Genomic DNA, 20,599 nt, shown 5'->3' with positions numbered 1-20,599 from the left:
TTCATATTGGAGATATATCACAAGTGTATCATCTGTCTGTAAGCTTTCTGCAGTTTCGGCTCTTACATAAATCACATTAAAATTTGTTTTGGAGTGGATTTGTTTTAGATTCTTCAATTTAGACAGACGAAGAAATACCAACTCAAGTTATAATGAAGATATCTTTCGAAATGTAATATTAGAGCGATCAGTACCAATATCAGTGTTAGATCTTTATTACAGAAATATTAAGTTCGCCTATTGGCATCTTCAGTTTCTATCTAAAGCAGAATAGCAATAAAAAATTAAAAACCTCAACAAAAACAAAATACTCAACAGCAAGTCCACTTTCGGGACAGCCAAGACAAAAAGCCAATGCGATTAAAACGATAAAAACTGTTTTCTGCGACACGCCGCTGTGGTAGCAAGAGATGCGACGAGAGACTGCACTGAAGGTGTTTGTGGCCAAACGCAAAAATAGGTGGTGGACGTAAGGGCAGTGACGTAGAACAGCGAAAAGGCGATTACGCAATAACGCACACAGAATACAAAAACAGTGATGGAAATGAAGACAAAAAGATGGAAGAGCGCGAAAATGGTCATTTCATGAGGGGGGAAAATCATAGGCTGAATGTTTATTCACGCCCTGAGGTCGTTTAACCATTTGTCTTCACAATTATCCATGAGGACCGTGGGAGGTTCTTGGACGAAAATTGCCGTAAAACAATCTGCAATGTCCGGTTTGCTTTTAAATATGATAGGGTGCTTATTTTGACGGTGTTTTACTAGCGCCATCTTGTCCCCTATGGCATCTTTGAAACGTCCTGCTTGCCATGTGGAACGATGTGAATTCCATGTAACTTTTTGTCGTAGAGGGATGGTGTGGTGGAAATGGGTAGTGATACAGGTGATAGAGTGAACCTTTGTCTTAAAGTTCTTTCGGCCGCTGCATAATGCGCATTTTCCGCAAGGTCGAGAATACCCACCAGCCTGTGTGTTTCCAAGTGCAAGGGCACGGTGGTTTGTCAAAAAAAGTGTTTTTGGTCGCTTGAAAGTGACGGAAGCTGCAGGTTTTAAGAGCTCTTTCCTTTGTGGAGAGTTTTAATTGGTTTGGAAATGCAGTGGCCTATACTACCCTTTTGTGGGACTTTTCCGTGTTGCGGGGCCAAGCCGTTGTTTCCAGTTGGCCGCTGTTGCTACGACATCTGATGTCATCTTCTTGGGGAAATGATACCGTAAGCGTTCAAGGCTGTGGATTAAGTCCTTGTCTACCTCGTTTAGGCGGCGCATACGTATTGCTTCTGCGAACACAATTGATATAAATTGATTTTTTCGAAATTTGCATTCCATACTTTATCAGCATATACTATGGTGGGCTTTTTTGCATAACACAACAACTTGAAAAATACTTGGAGTTTAACTATTTGAACAAGAAAGCTAAAGCAAATATGTTGCCAAACATTCTATAAACCAGAATAGCTTTATTGACAGAAGTAAATAATAAACGAAAAAATAAACAATCCATCTCTGTTTCAATGTGATTAGTAAATAAAAACTGGATCAAAAAACCAAAGGCCCCTGGCAGGCTGTCGATCGCACACCGTATCAATAATAATGTATTAAAATCCCAACACAGCGATCTTTAGACAGATCAGATGGATTTATGAAGAGAAAAATATATTTCGCCTAAGACGGCATCATCAGTTTCTCCATTAACCAAAACTGCCAAAAAGGAAACACAGAAAGGAAAGAGTCAAGAATCTAACGCAAAATGGTTACGAAAGCTAAAAATAAATAAAAATTTAATAAAAACTATAAAAATATTCGGGTTTCAAGCATTAACTAAGAAATAATAAAAGTATGAATTAACTGCATGTGGTTAGACCTGTCTGTACTGCTTTACTTTCAAAAAACCACTGGCGCTGACACCGAGTGAGCACACAAACAAACAGAAGCAACTGAATGTAAAAACAGAAAAAAAGTGGAAGGGGAATGGACGTCACGAACTGCAGACAGGTCGGTCTGTGGGCGAACAGGTGTGACCGATAAGACTCGGCGAATGATAAGACGATAAAAACAGGTTAACAACACAAGTAAAGTCATCATCCCGTTACAGCGAAAACAAGCGCAAACATAAACATAGGCCTACGGGCGGGGAATAGCAATCCAAACTATTTGCATGATGGTTTTACCATGGTTTGCGCATTGATTTGTGCCCGTATTCTGTGCAACCATAAGTCCTCATATAGATCCAAACTCCCTGCAGGTGGTTTTTGCACGAACGTCACGTCATAGCAACTTGGCAATATGGGTCTTTGCTGGAAGGTTTCGCTATGCTTCTTCAGGTAGTGGTTACCCAGCGCCGTAGCACCGCTATCTGGCGAGCACTCGAACTGGTACCAAGTAGACCTGTGAGCATTCCAGCGAGTGGAGAACTTGTTTGATGAGCAAGCTGCTTGTAGTGGCATAGTTTGTTAAACTTCGTTGGTCCTCTCCGATAAACGATGGAAGCATTTGCCTGCAGGTTCAATTCCGGTGTGGAAGAATCTAGACTTCCAAGTGTTGGCTGTTGCTAACACATCGCATGTCATCCTCACCGGGAAATTGGATTTCACAGCTTTATCTTTCAGCCACAATAGGGCCTTTTTGTAGTCGCTTTCATTTTCGTTTAAGCGCCGCATCCGTATGGCTTCGGAAAACACAATTGATTTAAACACATGGATTGGGTGGTGGGAACGCCCATTAAGAAAACAACGGTCAAGTGCTGTGGGCTTAGTGTGATTGGTGGTTTTGAAGCCCGTCAGTGACATGGGGTCGATAATGTGGCACACATCAAGAAATTCAACACCAGTGCATGACTTTGTCGTTTTGGCTTGGCGGAAAGTTAGTTCCAAGCCTGCGTTACGAAAGCATTCCACCAACTTCTGTTGTATGACATTGGTGGTTTTAACCCCAAGCAACACCCATATAATGTCAACAATGAACGTCTTTAATATGTACGCCTTGTTTATTGCTGTGGCAGCTTTGCAAACAATGTAGTGAACAGCAATGTTAGCCACCGATACTGAGTTATTGTCACCTGTGACAATGCCTTCTTTTTGGCAATAAAAAGAATCTGCATTTCTCAGTATGGGACAGTAAAGTCTGTTTAGAAGAACTCCACAAGTGGAAGATGGAAAAAGCGCAACACCTCTCCAAGAAAATGCGGCGCCAGGAACTATGCATTGTGGCAGGAGATGTAAAATCACTATATCCCAACCTTCTCAGATACATCATACGCCAGGCATTGAAGGCGGTTTTGAATGGTCACTCAACATTCACTTCGTGGGCAAGAAACACCATCATCGAATTGACCATGTTTTGCATTGACAACGCCTTACTGAGGAATGCAGATTCTTTTTATTGCCAAAAAGAAGGCATTGTCACAGGTGACAATAACTCAGTATCGGTGGCTAACATTGCTGTTCACTACATTGTTTGCAAAGCTGCCACAGAAATAAACAAGGCGTACATATTTAAGAGGTTCATTGATGACATTATTTGGGTGTTGCTTGGGGTTAAAATAACCAATGTCATACAACAGAAGTTGGTGGAATGCTTTCGTAACGCAGGCTTGGAACTAAATTTCCGCCAAGCCACAAAGGCAAAGCCATGCACTGGTGTTGAATTTCTCGATGTGTGTCACATTATCGACCCCATGTCACTGGCGGGCTTCAAAACCACCAGTCACACTAAGCCCACAGCACTTGACCGTTGCCATCTTAATGGGCGTTCTCACCACCCAATCCATGTGTTTAAATCAATTGTGTTTTCCGAAGCCATACGGATGCGGCGCTTAAACGAGAATGAAAGCGACTACAAAAAGGCCCTAGTGTGGCTGAAAGATAAAGCTGTGAAATCCAATTTCCCGGTGAGGATGACATGCGATGTGTTAGCAACAGCAAACACTTGGAAGTCTAGATTCTTCCACAACAAGTCGGTAGACTCGCTTCCAAGCCCGCACAAACTCATCTGGGCAACAGCATTCCCTAATATACTGCGTCTTTCGCCCAAGGAATTGAGCCTGCAGGCAAATGCTTTCATCGTTTATCGGATAAGACCAACGATGTTTAACAAACTATGCCACTACAAGCAGCTTGCCCATCACACCGAACCTCTGGACACTGGCCGATCGGCCCCTTGCGGCCACTGTGCGCTGTGCGGGCACCATGGTAACCACGAGCCCATGGTGCCCACAACTACCTACCTGTGTACCCCCAAAGGCAGAATAATGTTGCGTCAGCGATTAACATGTCGCGACTATAGGATATATGTGGCCTCGTGCAAAACCTGCGGAGCCTAGTATGTTGGGCAGACAAAAAGCAAGTTCTCCACTCGCTGGAATGCGAACAGGTCTACTTGGTACCAGTTCGAGTGCTCGCTAGATAGCGATGCTACGGCGCTGGGTAACCACTACCTGAAGAAGCATAGCGAAACCTTCCAGCAAAGACCCATATTGCCAAGTTGCTATGACGTGACGTTCGTGCAAAAACCACATGCAGGGAGTTTGGATCTATATGAGGACTTATGGTTGCACAGAATGCGGGCACAAATCAATGCGCAAACCATGGTAACACCATCATGCAAATAGTTTGGTTTGCTACTCCCCGCCCGTAGGCCTATGTTTATGTTTGCGCTTGTTTTCGCTGTAACGGGTTGATGACTTTACTTGTGTTGTTAACCTGTTTTTATCGTCTTATCATTCACCGAGTCTTATCGGTCACACCTGTTCGCCCACAGACCTACCTGTCTGCAGTTCGTGACGACCATTCCCCTTTCACTTTTGTTCTGTTTTTACATTCAGTTGCTTCTGTTTGTTTGTGTGCTCACTCGGTGTCAGCGCCAGTGGTTTTTTGAAAGTAAAGCAGTACAGACAGGTCTAACCACATGTACTTAAATCATACTTTTATTATTTCTTAGTTAATGCTTGAAACCCGAATATTTTTAAAGTTTTTATTAAATATTTACTTTTTTTAGCTTTCTTAACCTTTTTGCGTTAGATTCTTGACTCTTTCCTTTCTGTGTTTCCTTTTTGGCAGTTTTGGTAAATGGTGAAACTGATGATGCCGTTTTAGGCGAAATATATTTTTCTCTCAATAAATCCATCTGAGCTGTCTAAAGATCGCTGTGTTGGGATTTTAATACATTATTCAATCGCCGTTTTATTTTTGGGCCGTTATATTCCTTACATTTCCAATATACATTTCTAATATTTAACTTGTTTAAACATTATTTCTTTTTGGAATCTTACGTCAATCTACCATTTTCTGGTCAGTAAGATTACTGGTGGGTAAACATTCTACACCCTATAGTGGAGATCGCTGGTCATTTTTCATGGGAAGCAAACAGACGAACTCATTTCAAAACCTTTCAATTCGTTTAGATTCTCTTGTTGTAAGTTCCAACGTATCTTAGTCGCTTACATTTCCTCCACCAGTATGAGTTCGATGGTGGATTCTGCATCACTTCTACGTTTGTTTGGAAATCGCATCTAAATGTTTTGTCTTCTTTGGGGCTTTACGTGGTTGAAAACGTAATATTTGAATGCTAAAATATCGCCCAATGCTTCTTTGGATAATACGTGCAAAACACCTGTGGCTGATCCATTACTGCAGACCACACAATAACAGCAACTGTATGCATGCCGTGGTGTGACCTAAGTGTGAAAGATTAATAACTTCCTGTCCAGCAAAGCTGTGGTTTTTGTGGCCAACAAGTCACCAAACTACGTGAAAGTTACGCATGGAACTGTGTGAACCTCGAGTAATCGTAACAGTCTTGACACCGAGCATGTGGAGGTACATTGGCCTCAGTTAAAATCACTTCGTTCAAGGCAAGAAAGAATTCGCGTAACAACCGTTTAATAGAAGAAGAAGTATTTTACATATAGAACATTAGAAGGTGGCGTTAAGTTTGCAGTTTAAAAAGGGAAAGACAATAGTGAGTCGATAGTGTTTTTAAGCAGTTGAGATTGAAATAACTCAATATTTGCTACAAACGACAATGCAACAAACAGAGACAAAACAAATGGTGAATTCATATTTTAAATCCAAGATATTTGTTTTGCGCGCTGATATTATTATTGAAATAACAAGTAAAAGTAAGTTTTTTTCTTTATTATGGTTTATGAGAATATACTTGCTTCGCAGCGAAAAACTTTTTATATGCGCGCAATACTTGGGAATAAATACATGTGAGGTATAAGAAAGACGAAATACAAACGAAATAGAAAAGCTGTTGTAGCATCAGTGACGAACCATACTGATATTTAAGAAACAAATTATCAGAAAAATTACGTTGACGAAGTTTAAAGAATGAATCCCTACAAATGCACATTATGCTCTAAAGCATACACCAGGAACAGTCATCTAAGCAAACACGTTCAAACTCATACTGGAGAGAAACCATTCAGATGCGATATTTGCGAAAAATGTTTCCAAATTCGCCAACAATTGAAAATCCATCAACGAATTCATACTGGAGAGAAACCGTTTAAGTGTAATATTTGTGATAAAGCTTTCAGCCATTCAAGCCATCGAACTACACACGAACGAATTCACACTGGAGAGAAACCGTTTAAGTGTAACAGATGTGTTAAAGCTTTCAGTCAATCAAGCCATCGAACGGTACACGAACGAATTCACACTGGAGAGAAACCGTTTAAGTGTAACAGATGTGTTAAAGCTTTCAGTCAATCAAGCCATCGAACGGTACACGAACGAATTCATACTGGAGAGAAACCATTCAGATGCATTATTTGCGAAAAATGTTTCCAAACTCGTCAAGAATTGAAAATCCATCAACGAATTCACACTGGAGAGAAACCATTTAAGTGTAAGATTTGTGATCAAGCTTTCAGCAAATCAAGCTCTCGAACGATACATGAACGAATTCACACTGGAAGGAAACCGTACAAGTGTAAAATATGTGACAAAGCTTTCAGCCAATCAAGCTATCGAACGGCACACGAACGAATTCACATTGGAGATAGACCTTTCAGATGCGAATTTTGCGAAAAATGTTTCAAAAGTAGCTCAGATTTGAAAATCCATCAACGAATTCATACTGGAGAGAAACCATTTAAGTGTAAGATTTGTGATAAAGCTTTCAGCAAATCAAGCTCTCGAACGATACATGAACGAATTCACACTGGAAGGAAACCGTACAAGTGTAAAATATGTGACAAAGCTTTCAGTACATCAAGCCATCGAACGGCACACGAACGAATTCACACTGGAGAGAAACCTTACAAGTGCAGTTTATGTTCAAAAACATTCAGCAAAAATTCTTATTTTTATTCACACGTAAAGAAAGTTCACCAACAAATGTGAATCCATATCCGAATTCATATTGGAGATATATTACAAGTCTAACATCTATCTAAAAGCTTTCTTCAGTGTAGGCTCTTACATAAATCACATTGGAAATTTGTTTTAGAGTGGATTTGTTTTAGATTCCTAAATTGAGACAGTCAAAGAAAAACCATACTCAAGTTATAATGAAGATATTTGTCACGGAATTATTTCGGCGACCCAACGCTGCCGCCCTAATTCAGAAAAGGGGCGGACCCTGCAGTAACGGCTCACCACTAAAGCCAAAATACCTCATACTGGTTTCACTAAATGGGTGTCTCTTTAATGAAAGAAAGAACGAAAACTGACGATAAAACGTACATACAATACCAGTAAACGGCAATAAACCCTCCGATGCAAACTACTTGTTCGGCAACACTAAAAACAACCGTACAGCGCGACGCCCATCTCAAGACTAACAGGTCATACACACAGCACTCCTTGCACCGACCAATTAACCAATCAACGACTTGCACGTGAACCAATGGAGCGTTACGGAATGTGGCAAACACAGAATACGACTATAGTGCGGAAATAAACATTGAGGGAAATTTGATAAAACGTGAGTGCAAGAAACAAAAGAAAAACAAAAGCATACTGCGATGTGTTGTGCACATATGTGTAATAGGGAGTGCATTAAATAAACAACGAAAGTAATCAAACAAAATTGATATCAGAGTTTGATTTGAAATGTGTTTCTTTGATGGAAAATTCCTTTTTTGTCCTATCTTGCGTCACTAGGACAGTTGTTAGTAGGAATTTTAGCATGTTATGGTAAATTTGGTTCAACGGGGTAAGTGTATTTGACGCGGCCATGGCAACTTTGCGTAATACTAAAGGTACATCTACAACAAACATATATCCAAAGGTTTTCGGTTCTACGTCAACTAAAAAATGTAGAAAACTGCACGAAACGTAGCGAAAACCAAAAATCGTAAACGTTTTTCACTGCAGCGAATTAGACGCTACACATGGCGCTCGCGTCAACAAATTGCATTGTTTAGATAGGAGAAGGCGCCTTATATTGCAGATATCGAATAGTTTCAAACATAGGAGAATCCACAGATTACGTTATCTCAAATAGGTCAAGGTTTTACAACAAACAAACAAAAATATGTCACTGTGACGTCACAAACCAAAGGCATATTTTGATTATTGGAAGACTGAAGGGTATAGCAGCAACGACGTTTCTTTGCTCAGTGACATTGCTCAGTGATTTTATTTTGAGTGTGATGTCATAACTTTAACCTCATCCATATGTTGACTTCAAATTGTTAATTCCAACATTTCTTGTTACAACTATATTGCGAAAAATACATTGGTGGTTGATTGTGGCGAATTAATATATCTTTTGCTGTGAGTGGACAAAACGACAATGCTTAATTGTCGGTTCGTCTCTGTCGTGTTTTCAAAAGTTCATGCATCACGTTAGCGATCATAAATGCTTTAACCACAAGAACACCCTGTCCCAGTAACTGTTTCATTTTTACACAACTAAATATTATAGGTCGAAACAGCGGATTAATAGGTCGAAACAGCGGCCATCTGTCTGCAGCTAAAATTAACATCTAAATCAGTTTGTTCCACTTTTTCACTTGTTGTCCCCTGTTTAATGCAAAACTATACTAAACCAGTTTTACAATGTTTTCCATTCCTATGCATAAGGCTTGCTGCCAGCACTCGCACGACCAAAGCGCCTTCTATGACGTCACGTAACAATAAAACAATAACAATAACAGATTGTTCATTTTACGTAAGTTAGTAGACGTTTCGAAATCGAACTGGTTCATCATCAGTACTAGAATGTAAAATGATCAATACTAACTTACGTAAAATGATCAATACTAACTTACGTAAAATGATCAATACTAACTTACGTAAAATGATCAATACTAACTTACGTAAAATGATCAATACTAACTTACGTAAAATGATCAGTACTAACTTACGTAAAATGATCAATACTAACTTACGTAAAATGATCAATACCAACTTACGAAAAATGATCAATACTAACTTACGTAAAATGATCAATACCAACTTACGTAAAATGATCAATAGCATAATAGCTTTGGCTATCTTATTCAATTTAATTAACTCCAAGTATTTTGCACTTTAGAGAGTATCGATATACGAAATTTTTGCCACCTAATACAAGTTATAAATGCACATTTTAACAGAACTGACATGAGGAATTTACTAAAAGGTGTTGAGTTGTATTTCAAATAGCAGACCACAAATAATTTAATAATTAACCACTTTAACCGTTGACAATTTTTGGGAAACCAATTGGGGAAAGTACCCGAAGTTACCTTTACATGAAGTTTGTTGTGATCTCTATGTTTTTTCTGTCGAACACGCGACGTCATTTTTGTTGTTTCACAGAATACAATTTTCTCCAAACTGAAAAAATCCCAAGGCTCAAATATAAGGTTTCAAGTTCAACTCTGGACACAACAAACTTTCTGCTAAGGAGAAAAGTTGTTGCCTGAGGCGGGTTTGATGGGAAGCGAGTAGATTTTATCACTGTTTCATTTAGGAAAGTAAAACGATTTTGAAACATGAAGATCTTGCTGTTGTTCATCCTGTGTGTGAGTTTTGCTGCTGTTTCAGGACAAAGTAAGTTTTAGAATAGGGCGTACTCTCCAGTGTTCTGAGACTGATATTTCGCATCAGCGTAATTTGCCTAAAAACTGTCCTTGACATCAGAAACGCGAAATTTAAAATTTTTACTTTTAAACAATGATTGAAGACAAAATCAATTTGATAACATGATAAAAATGCAACTTTAAATTATTATACCGCAAAACCGATAAACATAAGCAATTGTTTTGCCTGAACGACAAGTCAGCTAAATGCAGTCTTACTTACCAACTTTACTGGCCTGATGTTGGTTAGCTATATTACGATGTATGATAGAACATTGTAATAATAAAGTTAAGTTTCTTCTGTTTCAATTAAACAGAGTCATGGACATTAATTAAAATTGGTGACATTAAATTTCACGCTAAGCGCAAAACTTTAAACGCCTTGAGCGCTATTGTGTGACGTCACATCAAAGGTTATTTTAGAAATCTCAGCCATGTTTTTCTTAGATCGGGAAAATTCCATCATTTAGACCCGCGTCAGAGTTTTTCCACTTATCTCTTTTTGAGGAAAACGTTTCATGGGTTTTAAAGTTTGTCTCAGATCTCTTTCAACTTTATTATGGGGGAAATATTTAAGAAACGAAGTGAAATTTAACTCCTCACATGTGATCTAAAATATTAATTACGTTTGTTTAAATTCCCCCCACGGTAGAAACTTTGTTATGTTTCCTAACTGAAATGTGCTTCGTTTAACCACAGGTTGTCCGAACAATCAGATTCTAAAATATTGTTCGAGATGTATTGAGAAATGTTCTGCTGGGAGATTTCGAAGTTCTTGTAGATATTTTTTCGGATGTAGAGCAAGGTGTGCTTGTCCAACGGGAAAAGCTTTGTACGAAGGTCGCTGTGTCACTAAAGCAGAGTGTAGGAAAGCTCTTCGTGAGTAAATATTTCACAAAAGTTTTTTGTTATTTCACGAAATTGGACGAAATCATACAAATAAATCATGAAGAAATTCTTGGTTCTCAATATTAATTGGCGTTATATCACAAAATCAATCCCGAGCTTTTTTTTAGAATGTAAGCAACCGAACGAGGCCAGGTTTATTTTGTGTGAGAGATCTTGTCGCAACCCCGATCAACCCTCATGTTTTACTTCACTTTGGCTGATATTCAAGTGCCGCTGTAAGAGTGGTACGTGTAGAGATAGATACAATAGGTGTGTGCCTTACCCACCAACCACAACAACAACAACAACAACACCAAACACACCAACAACCACAACAACAACCACACCAACTATCATAACTTCAGCCCAACCAGGTATTTTTGCGTTATATCGGCAATTTGAATTTTTTAGACTTACTTTATTTTGCATAGATCTATAAGCGTTCACGTTATGGGTTGTGCTACATTGTTTTAGTGTTGTTGGGCAGTTTTACTGTTAAAGAATTACAAGATCCATGACGTAATCGATCTGCACAAGTCAGATAATTACACGTTGTCCTCATTCAGAATGTGGAATAAACGAAGAATATTTCCCACCAACTAGTTGTGAAAGTGGTTGTGCAAGTTGTGACTCACTCCGATCTCCACCACCAATAATTTGTCCTGCTGTTTGTCTCAATGGATGTCTGTGTAAAGCAGGATATTGTCGGGATGAGAACAACACGTGTGTTCCTATACAAGGTCAAGTAAAGGTTGTAACATCATACGCAGTTACTGCAAATGTTGCTTCAACATTCGAAATTCTAATGTAAAGCCGTAATTAATAAAGTAAAAACCTTCCCTGCTATATTTATTGCTTACTGCTTTTTAACATCTAAACAATAACCTGACCATGTGATGTTTCATGTTCGCAGAATGTGCAAATAACCAGGTTTACTCTGAATGTGTGAGATGTCTCCCCCATTGTCCTTTGGGTCTCCCTTCTCCGTGTGATTTGGGCATAGATCTACTTCCTTGCACAGGAGGTTGTACTTGTCCCTCACCTCTGGTTTTACACAATGGAAGTTGTGTTGATGTGAATCAATGTCCGGATTTAAGAGGTTTGTGTGATGAAATGGGGGTTTGTAGCAATGACGGTTTATTTCGAAACATGAGTTGATCTTCCTGCTTAATTTATTGCGGTTACAAACAAATCTGCTGACTCGCATGCCTGTTTGATGCTATAAGCGTTTAACCCGCAAGTTCTAGTTTGTAACTAACATTGTCACATTGAGGTATTTTCCAGTTAATCGACAAAACGTGAACCGCTGAGAACTAAATAAACCATTCTTGTACTAGCACACTTACTAGCTCACTAATTAGCTCAATTACTAACTCACTCACTAGCTCGCTTACTAACTCATTTACTAGCTTGCTTACTAAGTCACTCACTAGCTCGCTTACTGACTCATGAACTAGCTCACTTACTAACTCACTCACTATCTTGCTTACTAACTCATTTACTAGCTTACTTACTAAGTCACTCACTAGCTCACTTTATAAACCATACTATTTGTGGCAGCAGAATGTCCTGTGAATGAAGAACACCAACCACCATGCGCTCAATGTGATCAGTTGTGTAGGAATATAGCGGCAGGTAGTGGCACAGTTTGTACACTCGATTGCGTCAGTGGGTGTCGCTGTATACCTGGTTATTGCCGTGATAACCTTGATCGTTGTGTTCCAATCAAAACTACCACCACAGCACCAGCTACCATGACCACCACAGAACCAGCTACCACAACCATCCAACCAGGTACAGTGGATTGAATGAAAATATTCACATTTCTTTTCCTTAAAAGAATGTTTGAAGCGGATATTAACCGGTGTAAACCACAAGGTGTTTAAACCTTGTTACAAATTTTGAACGATGGGCTAGAAATATAAATGTTTTATTGTCATCTATCTCAGGCAAAACGGGCAAAATTATGTCGAATACATGTTTCCTACAATACAGCTCTTACTTAAGTGGACAAATATTTAAACAGAATGTGGATTGAACGAAGAGTTTTATCCTCCTGGTAGTTGTTTGAGCGGATGTACAAGTTGTTCCTCCTTATCTCAGCCTCCCCCTGTTATATGTCCGGCTGTGTGTTCAGAGGGATGTCTCTGCAAACCTGGATTCTGCAGAGACGCAAATTACAACTGCGTTCCCTCCACTTCAAGTAAGTTTAAACAGAACGTGTAACGATAATTACGAGCAGTTGGACTGGTTACGTGACCTGGACCTTTATGCTGCATACCTACTGTTGAAGGCTGTTGCATAACAGCCGAAACTTCGATAAAATAATATTTGCCAGAAGATCAGTATGCCTGGCAGCGTCAGTAACAATTGATTTAACTAGACCTTTAGGTTTATTAAAAAATTTCTATCCTAAATCCTCAAGTTCCCAAATACAAGATCAATTTAGTGGATTAGTGCGAACACATTGCTTATACTGTCAATGTAGGAGGCAATTATTATGTGACACGGGTAGTCTTAAAACGTACAACATACCTATGAGGGAGTCGCACAACCATGTTGTTATCTGGACCGTAAATTATTTACAAAATCAGTTTTTGATGAACAACTTCAAAGTTTATGGGCCACCACAATAACCTCGATGGGCGTTGTATTCCAATGTAACTATATTTTGTTTAGGTATTGGAAAATGAACCGATGAGTTGATCTACATCAGCTGACTGCTCAACATGTTATGAAGTTTCGTTAAATATATTATTCTCTTGCATTGAAACTTGTGATGAAATTAGTTGTAGTAGTTTTATTCCAGCACGACCAAACACTCGCGGTTTTATTTTGGAATCAGATGCCAGCACAAAGCTTTTCAAAATAACGTAAGCATACAGGAAATTTACGCATGTATGTAAGCAATGCACAGGTTTATGTTTAAGAACAAACAAAAGTACAGTGTGGGGCTTTGTGTGTAAATGTTGAAGAGCAAAAACACAAAAAAATAGGCAGGAGTTTACAAACCAAAAAAAGGTAATTTTATTTCAATTAAACTTTACAAACTGCACGAGACGTAGTTATTCCTCACTGTGTCATTTTCAAAGCATAACTTTGCATTGCTAAACACCCGAGGCAATTTTAAGATAAGCAGCAACCAAACTAGTGACGTATTACTTAAAGGGGGTCACACGAAGGTTACCAGACAAGGAATTTCAAGGTGTGGAATAAACGTGACGTATTTCTGTAGATTTCTGTAGATGAAAGCTATAGATCGGGATGTGTCGATTGTTGTCTTTTGATTGGGTTCCGCTGAGATGCGAATCATGAACTTTAAATCTTCTTTTAAATGTCACGCACTGTTGGTTCCATACTTGTGAGATGAGCAATCTACAGTTAGGAGAAAAAAGGTTGCTCTGCATTGGATGACTTTTATTCCATGACTTTGTAGCTCGAAGCAATCACGTGGACGGCTCCAATACAATTTCACCCGTTGTCATTTCAAGCACTTTTATTTGGCCAAATGTTTATTGAGTATTCTTGTGGAAAATGTGAATACGATGTTGTAAAATGTCGCAAACCTTTGTTTTGCGAAGAATGCACTCCAACATGCCTTAAAACTTATAATGTGTTTTGGAATTTTACTTTCATAGAAAGATGAAATGGTTTAGAAATTATGCCGAAATAAAACCAAATATATTCCAATGTTCTATCGCTTTACCGAGTTGAACAACCTTCAAATCACTCTTGAACATCACAACTAAAAGTTGTAGCGAAACACATATTAATTAAACAGATGTGACGGAGTGATTATTCTTTTTTTTTCAGGTAAATAGGACGAAATTGATTTTGTGAATACTTTTTAAGGATTTTTTTTGAAGTGATTTAAGATTTTTGAAGTGATTTTATTTTGAACAAACCTTTTTTTAAATATAAATATTTTAATTTTTGCCTAGCTTGGCAGCAGTATGTTGCTCCCCGTTGCATCATTCCGTTTGCTTTGCTTTACGCATCGCCTGAGGCGATCACGTGACCGACCGGCATCGCCTCAACGTGGGCTCAGACCCGACACCCAATTTAATTTGTGTGTGGAAAAGAACCCACAGTCATCACTTTGAAACTGCACACGTGATGTACACGCACTGTTTCTACATGTGAGGTCTCATCAGTGCAGCTGGTAACTATGACACTGGGCTTGCTTTTACAATAGCGGGCAAACATATTTCTACTCTATGGTACTTTGTGGTCCATCGTCGATCCGTTGGCTTGGCAGTGTATCAGCTAGCTCGGTGCCAAAATCACCAGCTGCACCATTTTTAATTTAGTTTTGCACGAAAGGATTTGAACGCATATGAAGAATCAATTTGAAAAATAAAATATCACTAACAAAATCATGAGTGTTATCGAGTCAAATCCCAACCTTTCCCAGCAAATGTTTCATGTTTGTTGTTGGTGATAAGTTTGCGTGCAAGATAAAAGTTTTAAGATTCAAAAATTCATGTTTTTTCATGTTACGTAATTTTGTAGATATAAAATATTACGCCAGAAGCAATTTTAACAATCACATGAATCAACCGAACAACAGCATGGCGTCCACGTGATTCATTGCATTGCATCATACTATTTGCATAACTTTGCATTCCGTCCGAACCGATCACATCTCTCTTACACAGAATGATTCTTGCGTCACAAATGAGCACTTCGAAGAAATTTACAAATGAATGGAAGCGTGCATTGTGTCGGCCAAGTGTAATACGTTTCATTTCCAGGAAATGACAAAAACACAAAAGCTTGTGGTTGCCCGAGGCAAAAAGGTATCTCTGCAAAGCAATAACACTGTTAAATCTAAAGCATTGTGAAGGTTTTCCGCAAAATTTAACTTTTGTATGATTCTCAAAACTCTCACTCGAATTTGTTGCAGAGGATGGGCTGCAACCTTTTGCAACGTCGTAAATTTTCACCTTTGGTCATGGTTGATATGAGGTTTCAGTTTTGAAGGTCATTTCAAGGAAAGGGCGCCTAAACAACAGGAACATGCCTGAGGTTATGCCAGGCACAGAATGTTACCTCCACCCGATTCATTTTTTCCGAAATATTTTCGCATTATGTTTTTGTTGTCTGAGCCCCTGAGGCAAATATTTTTTTTCCAATAAAATGTCCACACATAAGGACGGCAATGAACGTCAACTGCAACCGAAGCTTGAAGGAAGCAGTTGATTCGAATCATGAAGAACTTCATTATCTTTGTTTTTTCTACTTGTTCTCGGTGCAGATGCATGTGAGTAAAATTAACAATTGTTTGGTTTCGATTTGTTTTGGTTCAGTTTTTAGATTTGATCTTTTGTAAAGCAGTTAGAACGTTTTACTAAGTACGGACTGACCCGCTAGCACAGCCGCAATCCTCAACTTGGTCGATTCAGGGCTAATTGGGAAAATTATTAATCTGAACACAATTTTTCGAGCGACAGAATAAAGCAGAAACTTAAAATAAAATTTTTGAAGTTTGTTTCTTCTTTAGTTTTATGGAATTGTCCGTCGTGCACCGGTAGAACATGCTCAAGATACCCAACAGCTGTATGTAGAATCTACTGGTGTTCTGTTCGGTTTTACGCGAATGGGAGATGGATGACTACCGCAGAATGTGATTACAATCGTAAGTCGTGTGTCCTGTATATTTATATAGCGAAATCAAAGTCCAAATACACAGAATACGGAAGAGTTTTTAGTTCCGAACGTGTTGGTTTAAAGACTTGAACCTAAAATTGTAAAAAAATATATATAAAAACAGCTAAAGATGGTTACAACACTAAAACTTAAAACTCTATGAATTTACAAATATTCTGTACACTGTAGCCCGCTAGTGCGCGGTTTGTTTCAGACAAATCAATCACTTTCCTTTCAACTCCTACAGCAACACCCTGTTAAATATAAAAGCGATACAAACATTAGTTGCACACAGCGCCACTGTTTCGATATATCAAAAGTTCCATGACTGCAGCTGCTCTTGTCGACTTGGTCCAGATTATGTTTCATCCAAATTCGTCCGTGTGCCTGATTTGGAGAGTAAAACCGTCACGGGTCAACAGTCACATTTCATACACTTACGAATATTGGAGCTTTTGATTCTAAGTTAAAATAATTCTTGAAAATAGATTTGTTTGTAAGTAAATATATTTTAAATACAGCATGTGGAGTCAATGAAGCATATCGAACCCCTGAGAGCTGTGAATCAGGATGTGTTGATTGTGTGTCGTTGAGACAACCACCAGGAAACAGAGTTTGCACTCAAGAATGCAGGAGCGGTTGTCTATGTGAGCCTGGGTACTGCAGACACTTCAATAACACTTGCGTCTTTACTGTGCCAGGTGATGTATATTTATATCAAAAATAAAACTAGAGAATAAAGTGGGGAAATAAAATTACAAAACTTATGTTTTTCAACGAGATCATCATTCAACTTTCTACATGAAAACATACATAAGAATATATGAAAAAAACGAAATTTACTGTGATATCTTCGTTATCAGCGAGTCTCTTAATTTTTTTACATAATCCTTATACACCCAACAAACAGTTTTAATGATTATGTAGTTTTACAAATAATTCGTGATAATGTCGGATAACTGCAACTTCATTGTTTCGTCACAATACAGAATGTGGACAGAATGAGCGTTATTTCCAACCATGGAGTTGTCAGAGTCCATGCGAAAGTTGTGATTTTCGTCGTCAACCTCAACCTCAATTCTGTCCAACGTCTTGTGCATCCGGGTGTCTTTGTAAACCAGGATATTGCCGGGATGCAAGCAACATATGTGTGCCAGTATTACGTAACCAACAACCTATACATTTTCTTAGTGTATATTATTTTGTTTGTTGTTGGATGGTCTCCATCACAAAACCTGTCATGTGTTTTAAACTTTAATCCGTAGAAGGAACTGTTAGCACTAACGCAACAACCTATATATGTCTGCAACAGAATGTGGAATAAACGAGGAATTTCATCCTCCTGAGAAATGCCAGAGTGGCTGCACAACCTGCGCGTCCCTCAGACTGTCGGCGGAGGAGAGAGTTTGTCCCGCTGTGTGTACGGATGGTTGTCTTTGCAAGAAGGGATATTGCAGAGACAGAAATAACCAGTGTGTGTCGGTTGTACCAGGTTATATGTTTACACAAAATTTACCATAAATAAAAAGTCGAAGGTTCTCTTTGTTAAGCAAGATAAGAAAAACTACACCGATATGTTGAAAAACACTTTATGCAACCGATATTTCAATAACTGGGTGTTGTGAATGGGTTTCTTATAAGCAGAGAGTAATAAAAATACTCCCTGCGGGACAAGATTTTTTTGGCCAAAGGTCATGACCTTATTTGGAACATGATGCTTTGTTTCCCGAAATAAGTATCAACACCAATGAACTCTTATCTACACATTCACCGGAACAGCTCTTGTGCTTTACCAACTTATATTTTTCTCCACAAGATTGTGGAAGGAACGCGGTTTACTATCCGCCCGAGCATTGTGTGGTCGGGTGTGTCACGTGCACTTCGTTGAGAAAGCAAGTTCATTTCAGGGAGTGTTCGAAGAGGTGTCGCAGTGGTTGTATTTGCAAGCCTGGATACTGCAGAGATGAAACAAACGCCTGTGTCCCCATCAGAAGGTTCATACCTTCTATATTTTTCTTCGGCAATCCACCGGAATTGTGTAAGTTAATTAAGGACACCTAGAAACGATAATTTTCCCCCATTTGAAAGTCATAAACGTGCTCCCCTTGTAGCAATTTTTTTCTGATCGGCAAACTAATCTTTTACTAAAAAAAATAATATGTATGAATATTCACAAACAAACTAAGGATTATTAGTTTACCATATGAAAAATAAGTTAATTTAGTTTTCAGCCAATTTTAAACATTGAAGTTATGTTTAATAAAAGTACAACCTTCTTTTTCACAGCTTGTTACAGCAACGAAGTTTACCATCGACGCTACGACTGCCAGGAAGGCTGTAGATCTTGCAAGACTTTGCGGCAATCCATCTCCACCAGAGTCTGCCCTGATTTGTGTCTCGATGGGTGTTTGTGCAAGAAAGGTTACTGCAGAGACGAAAGATCTCAGTGCATCCCAATAAGAGAACCCAGAACAATCTTTGAGCTCGCGATCGATATGTCGTCATGCCGTGACCGGAACATCACGCGTGAGTGCTCGTTTAGAATTGCAAACGTAACTGGTTATCGGGGAATACAAAACCTGCATTTACCTTCATCGCTTTAGCTGATAGAAAAAGTTTAAATCAAACCTCATTACCTGTACAAGAGTACATCACGACGGCAGGTTTTCAAATAATATTCGTCTAAAGTTTAGTAGCGGATTTAGCCACAAAATTATCTTCTTCGTTTACGGAGCACTGAGAAAAGTTGCATTTTTTCTGCCATGGGAAATTAAAACATTCCCTGTCAGACATTTGAAATATCACGTGACCACAAACCAGTCATCTGTGACTATATTTGAACTCGATTGTTTTCTGAAAAAAAATCAATTCCGGATAAAATCGCTGCTAATAGAATCGAAACCACGCCTTTGGAGTTTGTTTCAATGGAAACCTTATCATTAGGTCAACCATAATTTCCTGATACAAGCCATCAGCGAAACAACCGTCTTATTGGTTGCGTTGCCATTAGCTTTGGTTAAACAGACAAACATATTGTAATAACACAGTCGTGCCAAACAAAATTACAACCATTTTACCAATACCATTTTGCAAACGTATTTTTACTCCATTTTGATCTCATTCCACAGATGATTGTGGCGGTTGCGGAATCGGAGAGGTTTGTTCTCCCAACTGTCTCGACGTTTTCAACTGCAGATCCTGTTCTCCAAGTTGTCGCGAACTTGTAGGCAAGCACGTTCATTTAACTTATATTGTTGCTTCGACCGAAGATTGCTTTCAATAAGTCAGTCTAGCAGTCGTTTGAAACAAACATAAATATTAACTTATTTTAGTAATGGGGTTGGTTGGGATGTTTGCCTTGGGTTAAGAAAAATCTGCGCACTGCGAAACCAAACACTTTTAAATGTTGAGAAAAGCTTTCTTGTATCGCTCGAAGCAATGCTGATACTGCTGTCAACCCCTGGTATGCGTGCTGTCAACCCCTGGTATGCGATGAGTTTGTACTCCAGTACAGCAGGGTGTGCATTTGATACGCAATAAGGCGTTAAGGGTTGAAAAAGCTTCCGAACTTCTTCAAATCGTTGGGATGTTGCGTTTATTATACTTTGCTTGTTTAGGTGGTCTGGGAAAATGATGGAAGAGAAAGGAATGCTCGAAATCACGATGTTTGTAAATGTTTTAAACTTTTTCTTCGGACGGAGGAATGTTAGATTTGACGAAATATTTCACCATATTTGATGTAAATAAAATAACTGTTTGACTCTGTGGATTGCCTGGAAATAATAAATGCGACTAAACAGCTTTTACGTAAATAGAAATGTCTGGTATCTGATAATGACATTGTGCTGGCGAAACGGGGACGTTTTACCATGGGTAATATACAGACTCGCAAGCAAATGCATTGCACAGCCACGCCTAGCAGTAATAAACGCATTAAACTCAATCCAACACAACAGCAACCTGGAGCTGCAAATACATTGAGATGTTTAAACTTGAATGAGGTCAACTCTTTGGTAGGAATCGTCCTCTAAAAGACATTTTACA

The 20,599-nt window shown here is 38.8% G+C and overlaps 1 protein-coding gene and 2 pseudogenes across 1 annotated transcript; 2 read left to right on the top strand and 1 right to left on the bottom strand.

The window, feature by feature from the left end:
• Positions 1–7,349, top strand: part of LOC145906436 (uncharacterized) — a 144,982-nt pseudogene extending 137,633 nt beyond the window's left edge.
• LOC145906256 (uncharacterized) lies at positions 361–1,269 on the bottom strand (annotated as a pseudogene).
• Positions 7,350–9,915: 2,566 nt separating the features above from the next.
• LOC145906435 (zonadhesin-like) lies at positions 9,916–19,838 on the top strand. The gene is made up of 12 exons (XM_082993850.1): positions 9,916–9,989; positions 10,718–10,897; positions 11,035–11,280; positions 11,473–11,646; positions 12,933–13,109; positions 16,410–16,544; positions 17,077–17,256; positions 17,545–17,718; positions 17,868–18,047; positions 18,372–18,593; positions 18,842–19,081; positions 19,684–19,838. The coding sequence occupies exons 1-12, from the start codon at positions 9,932–9,934 to the stop codon at positions 19,836–19,838; spliced, it is 2,121 nt and encodes a 706-aa protein (XP_082849976.1). The 5' UTR covers positions 9,916–9,931.
• The last annotated feature ends 761 nt before the right edge of the window (positions 19,839–20,599 follow it).

Source organism: Ascidia mentula, chromosome 6 (assembly GCF_947561715.1).
Source record: "Ascidia mentula chromosome 6, kaAscMent1.1, whole genome shotgun sequence".
Classification (NCBI taxonomy): domain Eukaryota; kingdom Metazoa; phylum Chordata; class Ascidiacea; order Phlebobranchia; family Ascidiidae; genus Ascidia; species Ascidia mentula.
The sequence above is the reverse complement of the archived record's forward strand: the minus strand, read 5'-3'. Positions and strand labels throughout refer to the sequence as shown.